This window comes from Fusarium graminearum, chromosome 2, assembly GCF_000240135.3.
Source record: "Fusarium graminearum PH-1 chromosome 2, whole genome shotgun sequence".
NCBI classification, from domain to species: Eukaryota; Fungi; Ascomycota; class Sordariomycetes; order Hypocreales; family Nectriaceae; genus Fusarium; species Fusarium graminearum.
Genome location: NC_026475.1, coordinates 4,602,643 through 4,624,413, shown reverse-complemented (window position 1 = coordinate 4,624,413; position 21,771 = coordinate 4,602,643). Strand labels below are relative to the sequence as shown.

The window sequence follows — 21,771 nt, the reverse complement described above, 5'->3', positions numbered from 1 at the left end:
GGTAACATCTCGTGACTCCAGTCAATCATCAACAGACTTTACTTTGAGTGGATTATACGGCCATACTTTTGGATCGAAACCCTTGCTGAAGCACATAAGATGTGGTAATTTTGGGAAAGAAAAGACTAAAACCCATTCGTTCCTTTCCTCAACATGGGGATTCCGCGTCTAATATCTACCCTGGAGCCCTACGTCGTCCATGGAATTCTCGATAACGAAAGTATAGTCATTGATGGCCCTGCACTAGCCTATCATGTTCTTTATATCTGCAACAGACATGGAATTCCTCAGCCGTCGTACAATGTTCTTGGTGAGACTACCATCGCATGGTTAGACGCCCTCGTCGAACGTGGTGTCAATATGTACGTTGATGTACTTGCTAAGCTATCTAGTTGATATTCACTGACACCCAAACCAGCGAGGCCATATACTTCGATGGATATCTTCCTCCAGACAAAGAACCAGTTCGTATGCACAGGATGGTCAAAAGCCTGAGCCAGTTGAAGAGAACCCATGCTACTGAAATCGACGGCTACTTCCCAGCGTATTTCTCAACCCCTGATGAAACTTCCCCAGCTCTCTTCTCAACCGCAAGACCCCCAGTGGGAAAGCCGACGATACCACCCAGTTTTCATGTACCTGCTATAATCGATGTCTTGAGACTCTCTCCACGCTACGCAAAATTTGTGCACCTCGTACCAGGAGAGGCTGACGCATACTGTGCACAACATCTCTTGCAGTCCGGTGGCACAGTTCTGACCTCCGATTCAGACCTCATTGTCCATGAGTTGGGAAAGGGAAGCGTTGTCTTCCTTCGAGATATTTATCGTGATGAAACGTCTCATCTTGCGTGCGCAAGGTTTAGTCCTGAGCATATCTGCGAGAAACTCAAGCTTGCTTCATCTGCAGAAATTTGTCGATTTGCATATGAGCGAAAGTCTTCTCCGCATTCGACTCTGCCCCAGCTATTACAGGATTGCATAAAGCCAGTTGCAGACCAAACCGGATATACTGAGTTTTGTCGTGAGTATTTGGATCATGCCATTGCTCCCATACCTATCTCTGCACATGGAACCCCGATATCGATTGACAATCTGGACCCGAGGATATCTGAGCTGGTGCTACAGCTAGCACAAAACGAAGATCAAATGAACGAGCCTTCTGAACCCAAGATCTTCCTCCCAATCCTCCTCGAAAATCCAGAAAAAGGAAGTGCCTGGGAGCAGAGTACACCGATTCGACAGTTGGCATACACAATAGCGCGTTGGATCATCCCTGGACCATCTTTAGCTGTGCACGAGTATCGTCGTGTCAACACTACGGTGCAAAAAGGGCGACAAGCTCTCATGCTATCAGAAGGAGCGGCAAGAACCTTTGCAGGGGGACTTACCAGGCTGATGTCAACGATCAAAACACGGACTCGGGGTGATACAAATCTAGCATGGCATGTACTTTGCTTGACCTTGGATATTCGATATTGCCATGAAGAGGGCAAACACTCACATACGCTGCATACACTAGAGACGAGCTCACAGAAGCCGCTATTTAAACGGGTCTCTTGGGATATCATTCACTTCACGGCGCACATACAGGCAGCCTATTACTCATTTCGGCTTTTGAGGCAAGTTTTGTCGCTTGGACAACCCAAAAAGGCCTTGCCAGAGCTGTGGGACATGCTGTCAACACTACCATCTCTGGCGGAATGTCCCGATATCAACAGTACAATTGAGTTGTTACAAAACAGCAGCGAGACACGAATTTATGAAACAATTGCCAAATCTGTACCGTTGCCCAGCGTCGATGTGGGCGAAAAGCCCAAACGGACAGCTAAAAATAGGAAGAGCAGGGTTGTCAAGGAGAACTCGCCTAAAACAAAAGCAAGAGTCACAAAGTCTGGAACGAGGAACATGTTCGATATTTTGTCATCATAGTTGATGCTGTGGATTACAATTTTAGATTCTACCAAGAGATCGAATACGCAGCTACTGAATCTGTGCGGTCCGTAACATGACTACCACCTGATTGTAGTAGCTGATCCACCAGATCCATGAATTATAGTTGACTTGAATGTTAAGCCACCTAGTCCTGCCTCATTGCGCCGCCGCCAAGCCTGACCCATCCGTATCTTCGTACATCATCTGAAATATACTCATACAATTATTTGTTCCGGTTTTGACCAAGCCCATGGATGTCGTCCAAAAGCAGGGACAACGGGCTAACATCTTCTTGGATATCGTTCATATCCTGAAGCAAACTCTCCTGCGGGCTGCCATTGCCCGCAGACTTAATAATCCTCCATGCCCGACGGAACTCATCCCGGATAGAAACAATCCCGTTGTGGGTGACAGTTCGAGCAACGTTATGATCCAGCTCAAAGGGATCTTCAATAGCAAAGAGATAACGGTGGCGAACTTCCTTGAAGTCGGTGTTCTTGGCTGCTCCATTAGCCTGCTTGGGCTGCGTTGCTATCTCCTTTACAACAGGCTCCTTGACATCCAATGCTGTTAAAGTTGCTTGCTCAGGTTGGGGCGGAGGATGGGGTCCTACGTTTTGAGCTTCGATGACCGTCTTGGCACCCGTCCAGCCTTTGTCTTGCTTTGTCTGCAAGCCGCCAGGGGTACGCAGACTGAGAACATCTCGGCCCCAATCGAACCCTCTCCCGGTGGAAGTACTTAGCATGCTGCTATGAGCATAGTATTCGAAGAAGCCTCGCAGGAGGTGCCCAATGGTATCGCTGTTCCTAGTGAGCTGATTTGCACGAGCAAGACGTAGAATGTCTTCTTCGTTGCGCCAAAACTGAACGTTATGGCCCCGACAGCTCGTCATGTTCTCAAATTCAACTGGTGAAAGCCCTGGAGGGAGCGGTGGCGCAAACAACTGCAGGTTAGGGCTGACAAATGGGTCGGCGACATTGACAAGGTAGTGAAGGACCATTAGAACGTAGCCATAGCTGCTTAGTGTGCCGCGGTAGCCTGAGTTGATACCCCGTATCTTTGCCCAGTTCTTCACGAACAAGACCATGGGTCGGACACGGGGGTCGGTGTGCGAATAACAGCGTAGGAGAGCTGTATTATGGAGAGCCAAGTGTGCCGAAAAGTTGATGTCGCATTGAACACCTGCGCCAGTCTTAGGGAACTCCAAGTGATCTTTGTAACGATCGCGCGGCTGATTGGGGGCCATCTTGTGTGGATCGGGCAACTGGCGAATCCTCGCTGACAGGTCCAGCGTACTTGGTGTTAGGGGAATCGAGAATTCATCACCACAGTCAAAATTATCGGCCTGCAAAGGTGACCGGAGCAATTCAACATAATCTTTGATGTCTTGAACCACAGTTTCATCGTATAATTCCTTGTCGAGTGCCCGTTCGAATTCCCATGCTAGATGTAGGCTCTTGTGGAGAAGGCCGACCCCCCTGAGCGTTGGAGACTTGGGACATGTGCCTATGAAGCTTTGTAATGACTTTCGTGTATCCTCTTGATGAATACCAGACACATACTGGCTCATTAGAATATCTACCCAATTGGAGGAGACATCCTCGTTAGCAGGATTCAGGCCGTTGAAGATGTACGAAGCTCTCGTGAAGTAAGACGCTGGTGTCTCATGCTGGCCCTGTTCCAGAATCACAAACTGCACAGAGGGAGCTTTTTTGAACTTGTCAAGGGCCAGCTGAAGCTCCTTGGTGTGGGAGATTGGATCAATGCCAAAGTTTTCTTTGTATTGAGCGTCTTCCCAAAGTTTCAATGATTGCTCAGTGTGGAAGCGTGAGGGTTGGCTTCGCTCTTCAACGCCACTTTCCTCCCACAGCATCCGGATTTGCTCGCCCTCAACCTGGGTATATACACCAAGCAGGGAGCGTTTGATGGGCGGGTTCGTGTCGTTTGAGAATATAAGAGACGGATACCTGCTCAGGCGGTCTTGGAGGCGTGCATCTGAAAGTCCTGCAATGAAGGCTTCGCTGACCCTGTTTAATAAGACCCAGTCATTATCCACGAATGATCGATAGTTTGAAATTGTCACATCACGACCACCCGCCCGACGGAGAACTCGTTTGGCTAAGCCATAGTATGAGGAGAGGGAATTCTTTGATCCTTGTTTAAGCACCACGACCTGGGGTTCCTCATGGCCAGCATCTGGAGAGATAGATTCGGAGGCGGTGGACGCTTGCTTTGGAGTCTCTCTAATTTGATCCTGACTGTTCTCTTGATCGTTAGGTGCTGTGTGTTGGTCGTTTTCATCGTCGTCATGACCCTCATGAACCTCGTCTAGTCCATTCTCCCATCGGAACCGTTCTTCAAGAAGACCTTGCCGGAGTTTCTCTGGTGGAGACGCGCATAATTTAATGATAGGGACTCTAGTACGAGTGAGGAGCCTGGCGCCTAGACCGGCCTCCAATAATGCCTTTTCCAACAAACGCGGGATAGGAGATCCTGGGGCGTCTGGTTGAGTGGCTGACATAGGCGAAAGGAGTCCAAGATCCATGTCGGAGGCCTTTGTCGCAAACCCAGAAGAAAGACTGCCGAAACATTTGAGTTCAACTGAGAAAGGATGGAACTCGGCCTCGGGCCTTTCTTTCTTCTCGTAGGTAGCGATTACCTCTCGGCTGATGGCTTCGATACGGCATCGGAAGTCTTCCTTTTCTGCGATTTCTGACCTCTCGATTTCCGAACTAGTCACGACATCAAAGCAGAGTTGGTCGAGCAGAGCGGCTTGAGCTGCAACTTCTTCGGGATGGAATTGAACGGCACGCCTAGCGTTGTACAGATGGCCGGCACCTCGATTTGGCTGAGCGAGCATGGAGTCCTGGCGACCATGGTTAGGGGGCTGATAGTGGTCATTTCCACGAGGTCTATGTAGCTGAGGACCGTTCCATGGGCGATGCGGCTGTGGGCCGCCCTGGCGGTTCTCATTGTAAGCCCCCCTTGGCTGGGTGTCGGGATGTACATGCCGCTGGTAAGACTGAGAAGGCCTCGAATAATGAGAAGTTGGGCTTTGGTAGTTTCTGTTTTGGGGCTGCTGCTGTTGTTGTTGAGCTCGAGGGTCGATGGAAATAGAAAGTTGCGAGCTCATCTGGCGTCTTTGTGCTTGATTCATTCGTTTGCGGGTAGGCTTGGATGAATGAGAGACACCATCTGACGCTCCCGACTGAGCACTGCGGTTGTCTATGCCATGTTGGGAAACTGAGGCCTGCTGCGACGAAGTGTTGGCCAGCGGACCCTGTGCTGGTGTGCCATTGGAGATGATGAGGTTGCGCAGATGGCTCTCAAGACCTGGAGGGGCAGAGCCCTCTGTTGAAGGCTCATGAAGGTGAGGGGCCATTGAGGGCTTAGACATAAAGATGGTCGTTTAAATGTTGGCAGGGGATGTGAGTAGCAATAAGCTTGCTCAGGAAGCCCTTGCTAGTACCTGAAGCCAGTTGTTGTGTAAGAAGATTGACTAAAGAATGGGTGGTCGCATTCCGCCTGTACAGTTTTCTCAATAATAATAATAATAATAATAATAATCAGGTTGCCTTAATTTTTTCTTCAAATTCAAAATGCATAGAGCAAAGAAAAGAACGTAAAAACTAGGAACTGTTGTACAAACTGTGATTGCGTTTGGTCTTCGTGATTCGGTTGAATCTGAGGGAGGGGTCTGTTGAGCAAACAGACATATATGCCTTAGCGCATAGCTTTGCCAAATGGAAAAGAGGATTAGGCACGTTGAGAAAGAAGAGAAGGGAGAAACAACATCGGCCCCAGAGAGATTTGCGGTTGACAAAGATTTAGATCAGGGCGAGACGGCCATGCAAGATGATGATGAAGCTTGCCTGGTGCGATCTCCACAAAATGCAGCTATGCGATCACTGCTCTGCATGTACTACAGTGATGTTTAGCTGATCCCGCACTGTTTAATTGGCTGCAGGCCCACTAATCAAATGTGCTGACTGTCAGTAGCACAAGCACATTCTACAGTATATAGCTCTTTAAAACACTGTACGAAGACAGCGCCAATCATTGATTCGGATACATCAACAGTCTTTGTGATTTTAAGTTGGTAACAAGCCTCCTTAAACTACCTATAATAGCATAGTAATGAAAGAGAGCAAAGTCCCAAAAAGAGGCGCTATTAATACCTACTAAGTGAACTGCACCAAAAGAAGAGGTCAAGTTGACAATTGGTGGCTGAATAGCTCTTTGTGGATGCACAGCCACATGCCTGGCCAGCTGCCTTAACCTTTGTCATCGTCATAACCTTACTGTAGGCACTAACCGTCTAGGCGCGCTGTCTCGACTATTCACTTTGTTCGTGCATCCGCTTTGTCAATAAAGGCAAAAGGTTCCTTCCTCGCACCAGCGCTCCTACTCTCGACCCCGTATAGCTAGCACCGACAACAGAAGAAGCCCTACTTTCATCAATATTACATCCTTCCGAACAGTCACGCTATTGTTGCCAACATGAGCGCGCCGCCACCCCCAGGAAATCCACCTGCCAATGCGCCAGCTCGTCCAAATGGCTCCTCGAGGAACAAGAAGGCCAATCCTCTCCGGCCGATGCGAAAGAAGCCTGCGAACCCCATGGTTACTCGAAGGCCTGCCCCCAGGCCTGCAGCGCCATCTGGCTCAGGCGCACAGAACGGAGCAAAGCCAAACACTGAGGAAATCCGAAGACAGAATGGAGGATGGTCAGAACCACCGCCGGCAACATACAGTGACATCCCCATCATGACAACGAAAAAGGCCCTGCTTGATGGCATACGTTACCATATGATGAAGCTCATCCAGACGAAGGGCGACAAATCGATAGACCCAACTGACCAGGATGACTTCGCACGCCCTGTAACATTACACCGACGGGATGCTCGCCAGCCACCTCCTGGAAGAGCTGTCAAGGTTGAAGCGCCTGAAGCACCACAGCCCGACGAACAAGAGGCAGAGAGGATGGCACAAGTCAAAGCGGAACGAGAGGCCCAACGCGCAATTGACCAGGCAAAGATAGCGCCTGTAGCCAAAGACGCGAATCCTAAGCGACCAAAGAAACAGAAGGAAGAGAAAACCACTTTCAACAGAGCGCCCAAAACAGTAGCTGCCAAGAAGGAGTCCGATCTTCGATATGAAGAGGCTCTTCCATGGCATCTTGAGGATGCAGATGGTAAGAATGTATGGGTTGGCAACTACGTCTCTGCGCTCTCCGAATCGAGTGTGGCGTTCATGATTGATCAGTCAGTCTTCCGCATGGTACCTCTGGAGAAGTGGTACAGGTTCACTTCAAAGCCCCCGTTCCAGCCCTATACAATCGAAGAAGTTGAAGCTTTCATGGGCAAAAAGGTAGACGTCGGTCGGTGGGTTATGAAGGACGAGGAAAAGAGAGCAGAGCAAATTGACAGGGAGGCCACCAGAAGAATGTTCTACGGAGGTGGCCAAATGGTCAAGACGGAAAGCGCCACGTTCAAGGCCGCCTCACGATCAGAGAAACTTGATCATGACGATATTGATTTCTCGGGTGACGAGTTCCAAGACGATGATGAGACTCCTATGTTTGAGAGGAACAACGATGACGAGGATGCCAAGGATGCCAAAGACCGCATCCGACGAGAGCAACTCGGTGCCAACTTGTTTGGAGATGGTGACGAGCAAGAGGTTGATAAGGAGCTGCATGAAAAGGACAAAGAAGATGAATTGCGACGAGAGCTCGGTAAAACAACCAAGAAAGCGCTCATCAAGCGGGATCAAGAGAACATATACGAAAGCGATGATTCTACAGAGAACCCATGGAGTAGCTCGGTAAGGTATTCGCCATATTTCAATCAGAACGAAACTAACTGTTGTCAAGTCTGATGATAATTCATCCGATGAAGAAGAAGACGAGGAGAAGAAGGAAGAAGAGAAAAAGGAGGCTGGCAAGGACGACAAGGCTCAAAGTGGCTCTGGCTCCAAGGGCACCAACACCCCATCAGGAAAGAAGCCTGAGAGCTCCAAGAAGGGTAAATCACTTAAAAGAGCCGGCTCCCCAGCACTCTCGGAATCTAGCGGAAACGAGTCTTCTCGAAAGAAGCTCAAGAAGAACGCCGCATCTGCTGCGGCTAGCAGGTCTGGTACCCCGTTGCCGCAAGGAGCAGCCGCGCGCCGGGCTCTAGGTGCTGGATCTGGTAGTGACGGCGAGGCCACCGCTGGTGAAATGTCAGATGGTGCTATGGCCAAGAGAAAGAAGTTGAAGCTGGTCAGCCACAGCGCTCGAGGCACTCCCTCGGCGTCTCGAGCTGGCAGCCCTAACCCTCAAGGTGGTAAGTCTTTTGGATGCTTGCTTCTAAACAAAAAATAACTAACACTTCATCTTAGCCGCTTCTCCTGGATCTCCTCGCGGGTCACTCGTCGAACCATCAGAAATTCTGGACAAGATTCCCGACGAGGGCATCGTCATTGGCGAGCTCATCAAGGCCTTCCAGCATCGCTTGGGCGACCGTCCGGGCCTGATGCCCAAGAGCGAATGGATTCAGTTGGTCAAGGCGCTGTGCGATTATGGACCGGACAAACGACTCCGTCGTAGAACATAAACAACAAGATACTCTGTGTGTGGGTGGGTGGATATTTTGATGGTTCTTTTTCAACACCGCGCGAATTGACGTTGGGATGCGATTATGGGTAGAATTCACTATCCAACATAACATGATATTTGCAGCAGACGAAACCGGGTTATAAATCGCTAAGAAAAGGGTATATAATTAGAATATTTGTATGAAACGTTACCCGTCTATTCGTCCATCTGCCATGAGTAATCCAGTCCCTTGTTCCGTTCCCTGCGATTGATCGCCTTAAACCTCTCTGCTTCAAATCCGTTGCCGCGATCAACACCATCCCAGCGATAGCCTGGCTTGATTCCGTAGCGATTTGGAGGCGCTGCACCAGCATACACAGGCTTGCGTTTGGATTTTTTGCCTTGCCCTTTCCCTGAATCTTTCTTCTCGCTCATGAATTGCATCATGGGATCGTTCCAACGGTCCTGCTCCTTCATTTCCTGATTCATTTCTTCGTCGTCGACTGTGCGGGCAAACGACATGAGCTTGGCATCTTGTAACTTCTCGCGTCGCTTGCGGGCCTCCTCAAGCTGCACGTCGCCCTTAAGAGCTTCCTTGGCAAGTCGTTCTTTCTCCTCAGCCTCAGCAGCTACGCGTCGTGCTTCAGCACGCTTCATAGATATGTCGATTCTTCGGCCGGTGGCATCGCGGTATACCGTTTCTTCTTCCTTGGCTGATTTGCGGTGCTTTTCAAACTCCTCACGTTCCTCTTTCTGCCGTCGCTTGAGCTGCGCCGATACGGTCGCTGCGCTTTGCAATCCTGCATGTGTTCCATCACTCATCTTGACAGCTGACCCATCGTCTTCGACAATCGGCATGTCCTCGTCTTCATCGCGTGCTGCATTCTGCTCCGCTGCCGCCGATGCTAGAATCGCGTCTGCTGCTGCTGCAGAGTCATCCTTGGGAGTCGCGTCGCCCGTCAGGGACTTCCAGTTGCTCTTCTTGGTTTTTCGAAATTCTGAAGACTGCCCTGATACTGTGACCGGGGCATCTAGACCTTCATCATCGTCTTGCGCATTGGTGTTGCCCCAACCCGAGTCGTCATCGTCTGTTATTAGAAGGCCATTGTTGGCTTCGGCGCCACGCTTGCGCTTTCGTTTCTTGGTTGGTTTTGGATCTGCGACTAGATATTTCGAGGCCAGGTATGCAGATAGGTCTGAAGGCATTGTGATTTTTGTGATGCGATTACAAGTACTTGTTTTCTAAGCTTTCTTAACCTTGAATGCATTGGCCTACAACTAAACTTATGCAGTTATCAAGTATCGCTGCTTTCGCCCCGCTAAAGAAATCTAGAGGTAGACGTCCCAGGGTCCATCCAATGGATGAGTCTACCTCCCGCGCCATGAGGTAAGGTACGTACCGTTATCATCCCGAGTTTCCACATTGCCCAACCTTTGTCGCTAACCAAAGACTCAAGCCTTAAAGTTCCAAGGCTACATCAACAATCACCAGCTGTGCCGTTCTTTCTAGTGAATAAGATCATGCCGAGTCAACCTAGAGTCTTCAAAGTCTTCGATTCGTCACCTACTTGCGCATCTTAATACTCCGATCCTACCTGCGAATCTATATCTGTCTTGAAACCCTTACGACTATCCGTACGACCCTCCGAGATATTGTAGCGAGCTGCTGTTCCCTGTCGCCTTCATGCCACAACCTCTCGAAAATGAAGCTACCCCGACGGAACCGCTTCAGGCGTTACCAGCAGCTGCATCTGGCATGAAGTTCACAAAATCGCGACACTCCACCCCTGTTCTAGCATCATTGCCGTTATCGCAATCCGAAACCAACCTTGCCTACCGTCGCTCCAACCCGTCTGCTGCTTCCTTGTATGCTTCGACGCTTTCACCGCCCGGATCGCGTTCCATATCGCCGGCCGGTCGAGGCTCGCCTGCTCGTGTTCTCTCTCATACCGTCTTCGATGCCCGGCCTAATCGACTCCCCGAGACCGGTGGAGACGCCTCCGAACCTCTAAATCTGATGCTCCGGGCATTCGTTCCCCACGTTTCGATCTATACTTCCGAAGATACGGATAGTTTAATGGGCGAGAAAGGCTTCCGAGGTGGCCTTTGGGAACTTTTGCGCCCATTTGGTGAAGATGTCCAGGGCAAGATCACGATTAGGGACAGTAACGGGATGAGCAGAGTAGCGGATGGCTTTTCTATCAGGTTTACACGACTTGGTGACAACATCGAGCATCCCGATCCTACAGTGTCAGGCTTTAGAAGCCCCGCGTCAGCCCATGGGCAGAATGGCAGTCAAGCAAGCACATCAAGGGACAAGCAATTCCTTGCTGATGTGGAGTCTGTGGTGGACAGACATTTGTCCTATGCTGAGCAGTCTTTTGCGGTTCTGCCGCACTATGGTATGTTTGCGGATCAAAATGCAGCATCAGGGGAGACCTCGCCATACTACGCCCTTTATCTGCGCCGGTTACTATCAGGTCTTCCCATTTCGCCTCACGAAACATTTTCACATCCAGTAGCGTGTGTCATTGCTGTCAGCTCGAGAAATCCTGACCCGATCACGGAGATGAGAAAGCTCTATACAGAAACGAATGAAGGAAGTAAAAGGCTTCCTCCTTGGGTCGACAGCGAATTTATCCGATACTATGTGCTGGTTCACGACGAGGAGAGAGATGACATAATACAATCCATGGCTGTATTTGAACAGATGAAGAGGCACCTTGGAATCCATTGCCATCTTCTTCGTTTGCGAAGCAGTCAGAGTGCTGAGACCGACGATGACAGCATTCCACTACCCCGCAGCGACTGGATGTCAGCTCATGAAGAACTTGAGGACATACGACACAGCGAAGATGATGAGGACTTTGAGGACCCAACACGCCACATATTTGAATCTGATGCTACTGCCATCCGTACATTTGTGCGTGAGATGGTGACCATGTCTATCATACCCCAAATGGAAAGAAATGTTTCTATCTGGAACGACCAGGTTGCGTCAAGACGAAGAGGTATCACTGGTCGGTTTATGAATTTGTCGAGAAAGTGGGCATTCGGCGGCAGCTCCAGGAACTCGACTGGCGGCACCAGCAACTCAAGAGACAATTATAACGCTGCTGGATTCTATGGATCAGAAGCCCCTGAGGCCATTATGCGGAAGCTGGCAGATTATTCCTTCATGCTGCGAGACTGGAAACTCGCACATTCGACGTATGATCTTTTAAGATCAGATTTTAGTGATTCCAAGGCTTGGAAACACCATGCTGCCGCCAATGAAATGGCCGCTTTCAGTCTTCTGATCTTCCCTCAACAAATGTCATCGAAGAATCGCGCTGAGACAATCGATCAAATGCTGGAGGCCGCATTCTACTCCTATAATACGCGGTGCAGTGCTCCTTATGGAGCGCTAAGAAGCCTGTTGCTTGGTTTCGAACTATTGCGCTTGCGAAACGGTACAAATATTGATGATGCCGGCCGGTGGGGAGTGAGGCTTCTTGAGTCTAAGATTTCAGGCAACGTAGGTGATGCATTGATAAAGGAACGTCTCGCCGTCTGCTACTCTTCCAAGGAGGGGGTTGGGAGCTGGCACTGGGGCTCACGTCGCCGCAAATCAGCAACATGGAGCATTCTCAGTGCAGATGCTTGGCTACAACAGTCCAGGCATATCCAGGCGAGGCGCTGTTTGGATGAAGCCCACAGAACGTACTCGACCTTACCCCATAAGGAGGGGATTACAAAGTTCGGGGCAGCGGGTCACTTCATGGCTTCATTGCAACACAGCTTGGCTGAGTCGCCAGACGCATCAGACAACGACAGCGAAGATGGAGGGGATGACGATATAGATGAGGAAAGCGAGGCGCTGAATGACATGCGGCCACGGCGGGCAAGTACGGTGACCGCTGATATGTTTCGAGATACGACCAAGGAGGAAGGCAGTACCACTGATGATGGTACATAGAGAAATACAATGACCAATGACCAAAAGGCAGTATCTTTCATATGTGCAGCCAATCTTCTCTTCTGTGATTGAACAGGTTTGCGAGCGATGCTATCCCTGAACCTCATATCTGGAGGGCATGTATTGACCATTTATGTAGCAAGCAATAACTTGACTCAATTAATAATTACATATCCCTCTAAACTATTGAGAACAGCACCTTTGTTCTGCCAAAAATGCTGACCTTTTGCATCCGGAGATTGAGACTTCGTTATTGAGAATACTGCATTTCCAATGCTGCGACAACCAAAAGTATTGACAACTTCTTGCTGTGCTATCCTGAAAGACGCATGTCTCAAAACAATTGCATACCACCTATTTGGCTTGATCACGACGACGAGTGGCCTCTTGTGCCACAATCGCAGCTCGCTGTTCGGCAACCAAAAGGCGCTTCCTGCGAAAAGCACCAAATGCAGAGATGACAGAACAGGCTGCAACAGCAGTTGCCACCTTCATTTCTACCTTGAATGCATCGGCGTAGGTAAAGCGGACAGCCGACCACTGTTCATTGGAAAGTGGAGTGTTGGAGCTGCCGATTGTCGCCTGCTCGTAGGGAGTCAGAATACTGGCAAGGTATTTAGAGCTCTTCTCGTTGAGTAAAGCCGATAAAGTTGCGATACCCAAACTGCCGCCCAAGAGTCGTACCTGGGATAGGATGCCTTGTGCAGGGGCTGAAAACTGTCAGTATACGCAGTAACTTCCAATTCAAAGTTCTGTTACTTACCGTAGTCCCGAATAGGCACTTCTACCATCGACAACATGGTCGATGAGGCGACAGTCAGCCCAAAACCTAGTCCACAGAATGTCATGAAGCCGAGCAATTTAGCATCCTCTGACTCGTGTGACAGGGAAGCAAGCAATCCGCAACCGAGTGCCATGAAACAGGAGCCAACTAACAGCGACTCAAAAGTGTAGTTCTTTGTGTTGTTGATCTTTCCTGCTACTACACTGCCGATCGCGGAGGCTCCAAGCATAGGAAGCAGCATGACGCCAGAAATGAGGGCCGACTTGCCGCTAACAACCTGGAAGCGAAGCGGGATTGCGTAGATGAGCAGCAAGTAGGGGAAGCCGTTCAGAAGCGTGTTGACGACTGCGGTTGAGTAGACTCTACTTCGGAAGATGTTGACCGGAAATGCGGGAGCAAATCGATCGTGCCATCGATGCTGAATAAAGAGTTGCCAAGACACCAGTAGTCCACAAGTAAGCAGGCCACAAATCAGAGGCGCAATGAAGATAGCAGTCTTCCATCCTTCGTTGGATGGCTCAGTGCCAGCATTCTGGAAAGAGAAGACAATAAGTACTGCGGCGGCGATAGCGAGGAATGATCCCAAAAAGTCGAGTTCCTTCCAAGCACGTCGTTGTTGAGACGGTAGGTACTCAGCTTTAGGCCAGGAAAAGATGAAAATTACAAGAGATACAAATCCAATCGGTCCACTGGATGTATTTTGTTAGCTTTGTACTTAGAAAGCAGTAGAGAGTAATACTTGATCCAGAACACCCATCGCCAAGAAGCGTAATGTGTCAGGATACCACCGAGGACAGGTCCAAGAACCCCTGAAACGGTGATGACCAAACCAACCATGGCCGCCATGTGCTGCTTTAGATTGTCGGGACTCAACTCCGGCATCATGATCATGGTAAGAGCATATAGACCTAGTTCGATTAGACTCATGAGCCATAGTAGAAGATTTCCACGTACCTGAGCCGCCAACACCCTGCAAGGCACGAAAGGCAATGAGTTGGTTAAGAGTCTGCGCAAAACCACACGCCAAAGAAAACACGAAGAATATTATGTAGGCTGCAATGAAGGCATCACGACGTCCAACGATGTCAGATATGCGGGCAAAGACGATGGCACATCCTAGATAGGCCAGTGTGTAGGCGAGAGCAACCCAGTTGACATCTTCTAAAATTTCAAAATCGACACCGATGCTGTGAAGGCTGGTAGCAACGATAGATGTATCGATCATAGATAGAAAGAGACCTAGAAAGACACTTGGTAGTAAATGTTAGTAAGGTATAGGTGAGTATATCAGTGGCTATCACATACCCAACACACAAGACCCAAAAGCGAGCTGGAGGGATCGAAGGCTCTCGTAGCTCATCGCAAATAGAGCTCTGGGAAGAAGGATCTGTCTGGGAGGCAGAGGCCTCTACTGGTTTGTGGTCGCTTTTGGAGTGCATGCCGATGTTCTTGACTTCTTCGTCCATTATGGCGTCCAAAAAATAGATGAAAAAATAGAGATGAGAAAGTTGCCTCTTGCATGAGAGAAATCCAATAATTTTTGCTGTGGTTGCGAACGGACGACGACAGTTGCAGCACTGCTGACAGGTAATGAATCAACCAAGGGTGGTGAATTGTAGAAATCCTGAATCAGCGCAGTGGCTATCAGTGCATCGTTACGGTACTCTGTTTGTCAAGGAACGCCGTTTGATATATCGTCACTTCGCCAACATAATTAAACTAGAACATGGCATAAATCTTTTATATAAATTGGGGGATGGATATGGACGAGCGTATCCGCAGGCATGAGGAGTCATCGGATTCGGTTAACGGTACATGAAGCGCATTACATATTAAGTAACCGCATGTCCTGAAATGCGAGATGCTATGGGCATCATCGAACAGATAACTGGAGACCAATGCCACCTCTGGGTGTCGGTCTGAGCAAACCATAGAGTAAAAGCTAGAGGAAGTCGGCTTAAAGTCGTTGTAGTGGAGTAAAGGCGGCCGGCCCACCCTCGCATCTCGCACTCGCTTGTCTGTTAGCTCTTGCTTGTTGATTGGTGCATAGAATCGTGTATGTCTTGCTGAGTGAGATAGGATTCGAGATGCAGTACTTTACGGTTTTAGTCCAGAGCTAGACGGGAAAAGGAATTTCATTCGAAGAAGCTGGGAAATAATAGTTCCTGACAGAAATCACTAGTTCTATCGATAAAGTCCGTTGTTCTAAAAATGCCTTACTAGAACCCCGATCAGGTACATGTGATTGTCGTCGGAGTTCTCTTGTTAACGGTGGGAGCTCAATGGAGCGTTGTGCAGAGTGCAAACAAGTGTTTATTAAAGAAAACTCTGGGTCAAGCATTCGTGACCTCTACTATGGAGAGTCTCATCCATTCAGCCCCAGACAAGATCAGTAAATCGGCAGACATTAGCTTGAAGAAGATTCTTCGGTCATTTATTATATACCCTGAAGCTTAGATATCAACCATCCCTACTCAGTATTTTTATTTGATCTTTCCCAGATTCTAAACATCCCTAGGAGTATCAAGCAGAACATTTACTTGAGGGTGTAACGTTTTTAAAAGTCTAATGTTGACTTTTTCTCACTTGGCAGCATTGGGTTTTAAAAGGCAAGGCTTAAAGAGCAACCTTATTCTCACACAATATAAAAGTAATACCTGTTCAGCAGCCCGCTTCTTCTTCCTTCAGCACACCTTGAGAAACTAGTACCTACCTACGTGAAGACAAAACATTTACAGTGCAGCATTCACCCTAGAGCTGTAGACCGATCTACATACCATAGATATTCACGCCAATCACAAGCGCTATTGCTCTGAGCTCCCCACTTATCAGCTGCCAAAGCGTGACGTAGCGCAGTCACCCTTACAAGCACCTGCCTGGTGTGATTCGGCCGACACTTGGCGCCTATCACTTTCGTAGCTGTAGGCAACCCTTAGTAAGAGGTAGCTTACTCCAGCATTCGACCCCTTCAACACCATCGCCATCATTACAATTGGTCTTCAAACAGCTCAATCATGGCCGATGTCATGTCCCAGACTCCCCCGGTTCTTCACGGTCCATCCGAGAAGGAGCGCAAGTACGATCGTCAACTCCGCCTGTGGGCTGCGTCCGGCCAGGCTGCTTTAGAGTCGGCCAACATTCTACTTGTTAACTCTGGCGCTGGCACTGTCGGCGTCGAGACCCTCAAGAATCTCGTTTTACCTGGGATCGGCCAATTCACCATCGCTGATAAGAGTGTCGTGGGTTATGAAGATTTGGGCGTCAACTTTTTCATCGATGATAGCTGGCTGGGCAAGTCGAGAGCTGAAGCATGTACCAACTTTCTGTTAGAGCTGAACCCGGAGGTACAAGGCGAATGGTATCCTAAAAACCAGGTAGGATATTAACTCGATGGGAACAAGTTACAATTCCGCTGATATGTTGCAGGGGGAGTCTTTCGACCTCGAAGCATTTCTCAGTGACTCACCTATATTTACCATGATCCTATATGCTCTGCCTTTACCCCAGGATCAGGTCCAGCTCATACAGAACTATGCTCACAAGCATAGCATCCCCACAATCTCAGTGCATTCTGTCGGATTCTACTCTTACTTCAAGTCCACTTTGCCTGGAACATTTCCCATTGTCGATACTCACCCTGATGAGACGGCCACTACCGACCTTAGACTTCTTGCGCCCTGGCCTGAGCTTGTCGAGTTTTCAAGGGGCATGACTGAGAATATCGATACGTTAGACAACCACGAGCATGGACACCTGCCCCTAGTTGTTATTCTACTTCATTACCTTGAACAATGGCAACAGACACATGATGGCGCATATCCTACCAGCTATGCCGATAAGACATCGTTCCGCAAGACTGTTTCTGAGGCCATGAGGACGGACAATCCAGAGGGAGGCGAAGAGAACTTCGAAGAGGCTGTAGCTGCTGTTATGAAGCACGTCGTAACACCATCACTCCCAAGCTCTCTCCAGCAGGTCTTTGACTTCAAACATCAAGATCCTGTAAGTATACAACAAATTCATCCTGGGGATACGCTGCTAAATCTGCTTCAGGAGGAAACAAAGTCCAGTTTCTGGATCATCGCAGAGGCAGTCAAACGCTTTTATAACGAGCATAGCCGGTTGCCCGTGCCTGGAGGACTGCCCGATATGAAGGCCCAGTCCAGCGTATACATCAAACTACAGAATATCTATAAGGAAAGGGCTCGTCAGGATGTTAGCCAAGTTCTCGAAACTGTTCGGGGAATTCCTGGTGGAGAGGATGTGGATCCTGAGCAAATCGAACTCTTCTGCAAGAACGCTCGTTTCATCAAGCTTATCAACTCTCCTGAGGAGAGGGCAGTCAAGCTTGATCAGGTTGTCGGTAAGCAATACTTCTCTCTAATCAACGGCTCGTCTAATAACAATGAACTTGTAGAGCAGCAACTAGCCAACGATGAGATTGCAGCTATGGCTGGCCCCGAGATGCCGCTGTCTCTTATCCCCCTTTACCTCGCCCTGTTGGCATCGTCAAACTCGACAACAGCTACTGTGGATGAGATCATGGCTTTCATCAGTATCAATGCACCCCAGGCTGCTGACAACGAGCGCTACAAGAAGACTGCACAGGAGTTGGAACGAGCTGCTGGCGGCGAACTTCACAACATATCAGCGCTTACGGGTGGTATGGTTGCGCAGGAGATGATCAAGATCATCACGAAGCAATACGTTCCGATCGACAACACATGTATCTTCGACGGTATCGACAGCCGCTGCCAGGTTCTTCGCCTGTAGGCTCAAGGTTCTAGGAGGAAGTACTGTAACGAGGCCAGATAGACAGAGCTACACAAGAACAAAGATCATGATGCAGCGATTCGAACAACCTGCATATTGAAAGGAAACTGTGGCAAACCATGACTTGTCAGAATGATGAAAAATCGGAGACAGATCTCACTCAGCGATTTTGGAAATGATGAGGGGCGTCCTAGAGTATCCAAACCTTGACCCTCCGTGGCGGTTCCCCGCGAACGACAACAATCTGCATGCTCTACATCGTGCGCCCTTCTTGACCTCGACTATGGTCTTGCCACAGCCAAGATCAAGGAGATGTCCCATCCAGAACAGATTGAGTAAGTAAGATGCAGAATCGGCATGGGCAAAAAACATACAACAGCGGGGATTCGCTGGTCGTCACCGACCCAACTACTAATCCGCCGGTTAGTGGCTTGACTAAGGGAGAGCGGACGGGATCCCGTATTTTCCACTACCTGTGGTCGTATGTGCTGGAGTTGGCGATAGTTTGCCTCATGATTATGATCTCATGCATGTCCGGCGTTGAGATGTCCGGGATGCCTCCCGACGTTCCTGGCAAGTTAACGTTTGGCTACCCAGGTAGGCAAGAGCGCGTCAAAGTCGTACTATGGGGAATAGTAATCTTTTTTTCTTTTCGAAACCTTGCATCTCCGCCGTCTTATTGTATTTTAAGCGCTCGTCATCAGTACCCTTGTGGTGATGGTTGATGGAGCAAGGGGGGCGAGAGATGGTCTCAGCAAACATGTCATCTTGGCATACCACGACCCAGGGCAAGGTTCGATCAGCCACTTCTCCAATATCGCTTGAGTAAGGGATATGTATTAAACTTTGGATGTTTATGGAGTCGTTGAAAAAGCGCGCAATTATTAAAGTTTTGTCGTTCGCTAAAAATACGGGAGTTACAAGCTTCATGACTCGGGTGAGGTTATACAAGTGGTTCCTCACCTTGATAACTTGACTATTGCCGGAGCTTTCTAGGCATTGTTAAGATTTGAATTTTGCCGGAAACTCTGTCCTGCATCTGTCCGAGATAGTTTGAATTGTGGAGTTGAGTTGAGTCGATGGGCGTTTGTCGCCGAACCGTGGCTCAACACCATGCCTCCTTGAACTCGACCGGAACTCAGGGGATCTGCCCGCAACCGTCAAATCATAACCTTTCTCGCAAGTCATAGGGCTATGGAAAGGCCCTATCATTGCTCGGATCAGTCAAAGGAAAAGTGGGAGCATCGACAAAGATGGAATAGAAGAGAGTCGTGTCGGGCCCTGAGAAGCGTTTAGTGGCAAGCGTACTACGACGTTTCAAATTGATCAACAGTCACATCGGCGACGGATCACGGAACTTATTACCACTCACCGCTTTACGGCAATACGACGTTTGTTTTTGGACAGTTAGACAGTCTGGTGGTGTTGTTTACTTTCTGCCTGTCGCCACAGTCTATACTGCAACTGCTAGGTTCTCCAGACCAGCATCCTGCTTTGCCTCCTGTGTCAGCGATGAATAATATACGTATACAAGCAGCATTCAGAGGCCAAGACTACGATGGGGAACCATCGCTCATTCCCGTACTCGGTCTACAATTAATCAGAGTTTACCAGGGCAGGATCACAGTACTACCAAAACACTTGACAGGACCCCTATCGCTGCCGTGAGTCTCCGACATGGCAGGTCCGCCCAAAGAATTAAAATCAACGCATGGCCAATCGCAACGCTTGCTCCAAGCAATCGATCTTTTGTGCATACTTAGAGCAGCAGACTTGACAAACATGGCTCTGATGGGCTATAGTCTATGTGCTGTATAGGTCTAGATAGGTAGGTACAGAGTAGCATGATTGCTCTGCCAAGTTGTGAACTTGACGTACTCCGATCACAGACATGGGTAGTGAGACATTAAGCGAGCCCGGACTAAAGCTTCAGCATGAATCTTGACCGGCTCTACTGCGTTCGATCATACGCTTTGGCACCGAAAGCAGGCGGCAACTAGTCTAAACGGGTGCAAGTCGAGGTTGGATTCGCTTGAATGCCGAATCTGAGGGGTGCTGTCACTACGCCATTAGGCCGTCGTTACATAGGTGCCTAAGCCCAAGCTTGAGGCCCATCCTTAGCCCTTTATCAGATCAAGTCACATAGAGTATGGGGTAGTAGTATAACAGAGCTGCCACTATACTATTTCGAGCCGGGGTTGGGAAATTACAGGGGTTGCTAAAGCATTTTAGAAACAGCGATATGATCGACAGATGCAAAAGGACCGTGACAGGCTGTCGATTTCGTGCCTATGAGCGATTAGAGCGAGGTTCTGGTATACAAGACTAGAGATGCTTGGTCTGGCGGCGTGCCCGAGTTTTCCGAGATGTACTCCGAGCATGAAGAAAAAATCCTGTTCTGGTATGTAGTTCACGATGACGAGCCGGTCACCCAGTCTGGAAATTCTCAGCCTCGCTCAACTTGAGAGCCAATATTCATGTAAACTGTCAGCAATAGAGGCGAACAAGGTCAATAGGGTGTTGAGCGGCTGATGGATGGTTTGGGTAGCTTTGGAGCTGAGCTTATTCTTGTTATAGACAGTCCGATGTTGAATCCGGCCGAGATGGTCCAGTTTGCCAGCGATGGTAGCGAGTGACCACGGGTTTGCGTGCCGATCGACCGCTCCACAGAGGATAGAATATTGGAAAAAGGACGACACAGGCGAGACAACGGCCGCTCGGGTGGCGCTTCAGGTCCGGAGCGGAGCGGTTTGGCGTTGCGTTGCGGTGCGCTGCCTTGCGTTGCGTTGCGCTGTGCATGCATCGCGGTCCATCAATGCCATGAGGCTATTCGATCTTTACGAAGAGACCCATCCGTCCGGGGTCTTAGCCTCATATCGTCGCGAGGCCGAGCAGTGGTGATGGTTGTCCATGTGTTCCGATAGACAGCTCACGTGGAAAGCAAGGTCGGTGAATTATGCCGGGTCTGTTATGAAGTGGACGAATCTTGGCGATGTGGCCCCAGGTCTAACCTGTGGAGTCTCGATAATGAGACGGACCAATGCTACGGTACTGGATACTCGACCACAAGAGGAGACGAGATAACCAGTAGTCGGCCTATTATCCAGCCGGCCACCTTCCCTAGTCGGTAACCAGGGGCCGAAACAGCAATAGAGGGAGAAAACCCGGGGTACAGATCCTGGAGGTAATTCATGTCATGGCATGGTACGGGCCGAGAATCCTAAATCCTTGACTTAGCCAGAGTTCTTTGCGTTGATGCGTTGTGAGTGGTATGTAAAAAGTCCCCGAATGGGTCGATTAATGGATCACACGCACGATGCGAGACTCGATTCGGTCGAGGTACCCAAAGGTTGTCATCCTCGTAATTTGGTCCATGTGAGTGTGAGAGCTGCGACATCTCTGGTGGTTTGGTTTTTGCGCAGGTGATGGCGGCTGAGGGCGGGAAAAAAGAAGTGAGAAAAATACAATACAAGGCTATGAATGGTTAATTACCAAGGAAAGACTAAAATCAGTGAGGAGGCGAATGGTAACATCGGATGAATACCTGCATGATATGATATAGTTTAGCGCTTGACGGAAAATAAAACCACTGTTTGTGAAAGGGCGGAATTAAATGACTGATGGTGGTTTGAAAGGCTTGATTTTGAGTCGTACTGTAGTCTTGTTAAGATAGAACAAGAGCTGGACAGAGGGATCTCTTATACGGCCAACATACTGGATACTATTATCTCGCTTCTCAACCAAC

General features: G+C 49.1%; 7 protein-coding genes and 1 non-coding gene across 8 annotated transcripts; 4 read left to right on the top strand and 4 right to left on the bottom strand.

Moving 5' to 3' along the window:
• Nucleotides 1–153: 153 nt before the first annotated feature.
• On the top strand, nt 154–1,931 carry FGSG_04262 (uncharacterized protein; the record flags this gene model as incomplete). The annotated part of the gene is made up of 2 exons (XM_011323056.1): nt 154–362; nt 419–1,931. 2 exons carry the CDS (start codon nt 154–156, stop codon nt 1,929–1,931), a joined length of 1,722 nt encoding a protein of 573 aa, XP_011321358.1.
• Nucleotides 1,932–2,093: 162 nt separating this feature from the next.
• On the bottom strand, nt 2,094–5,316 carry FGSG_04263 (uncharacterized protein; the record flags this gene model as incomplete). The annotated part of the gene is made up of 1 exon (XM_011323055.1): nt 2,094–5,316. The coding sequence occupies one exon, from the start codon at nt 5,314–5,316 to the stop codon at nt 2,158–2,160; it is 3,159 nt and encodes a 1,052-aa protein (XP_011321357.1). The 3' UTR covers nt 2,094–2,157.
• A 997-nt stretch (nt 5,317–6,313) lies between these two features.
• FGSG_04264 (uncharacterized protein) lies at nt 6,314–8,675 on the top strand. Its single transcript, XM_011323054.1, has 3 exons — nt 6,314–7,760; nt 7,810–8,260; nt 8,316–8,675. The coding sequence occupies exons 1-3, from the start codon at nt 6,435–6,437 to the stop codon at nt 8,528–8,530; spliced, it is 1,992 nt and encodes a 663-aa protein (XP_011321356.1). The 5' UTR covers nt 6,314–6,434; the 3' UTR covers nt 8,531–8,675.
• Nucleotides 8,676–8,698: 23 nt separating this feature from the next.
• Nucleotides 8,699–9,779, bottom strand: FGSG_04265 (uncharacterized protein). The gene has a single exon (XM_011323053.1). The coding sequence runs from the start codon at nt 9,715–9,717 to the stop codon at nt 8,728–8,730; it is 990 nt and encodes a 329-aa protein (XP_011321355.1). The 5' UTR covers nt 9,718–9,779; the 3' UTR covers nt 8,699–8,727.
• Nucleotides 9,780–10,195: 416 nt separating this feature from the next.
• Nucleotides 10,196–12,469, top strand: FGSG_04266 (uncharacterized protein; the record flags this gene model as incomplete). The annotated part of the gene is made up of 1 exon (XM_011323052.1): nt 10,196–12,469. One exon carries the CDS (start codon nt 10,196–10,198, stop codon nt 12,467–12,469), a length of 2,274 nt encoding a protein of 757 aa, XP_011321354.1.
• Nucleotides 12,470–12,823: 354 nt separating this feature from the next.
• FGSG_04267 (uncharacterized protein) lies at nt 12,824–14,719 on the bottom strand (the record flags this gene model as incomplete). The annotated part of the gene is made up of 5 exons (XM_011323051.1): nt 12,824–13,179; nt 13,233–13,615; nt 13,969–14,161; nt 14,208–14,503; nt 14,559–14,719. The coding sequence occupies 5 exons, from the start codon at nt 14,717–14,719 to the stop codon at nt 12,824–12,826; spliced, it is 1,389 nt and encodes a 462-aa protein (XP_011321353.1).
• Nucleotides 14,720–16,267: 1,548 nt separating this feature from the next.
• Nucleotides 16,268–18,026, top strand: FGSG_04268 (uncharacterized protein; the record flags this gene model as incomplete). The annotated part of the gene is made up of 4 exons (XM_011323050.1): nt 16,268–16,627; nt 16,680–17,255; nt 17,307–17,616; nt 17,671–18,026. The coding sequence occupies 4 exons, from the start codon at nt 16,268–16,270 to the stop codon at nt 18,024–18,026; spliced, it is 1,602 nt and encodes a 533-aa protein (XP_011321352.1).
• Nucleotides 18,027–18,393: 367 nt separating this feature from the next.
• On the bottom strand, nt 18,394–18,509 carry FGSG_20013. The gene has a single exon (XR_893008.1). It is a non-coding gene; the product is annotated as a 5S ribosomal RNA (ribosomal RNA).
• Between the last annotated feature and the right edge of the window lie 3,262 nt (nt 18,510–21,771).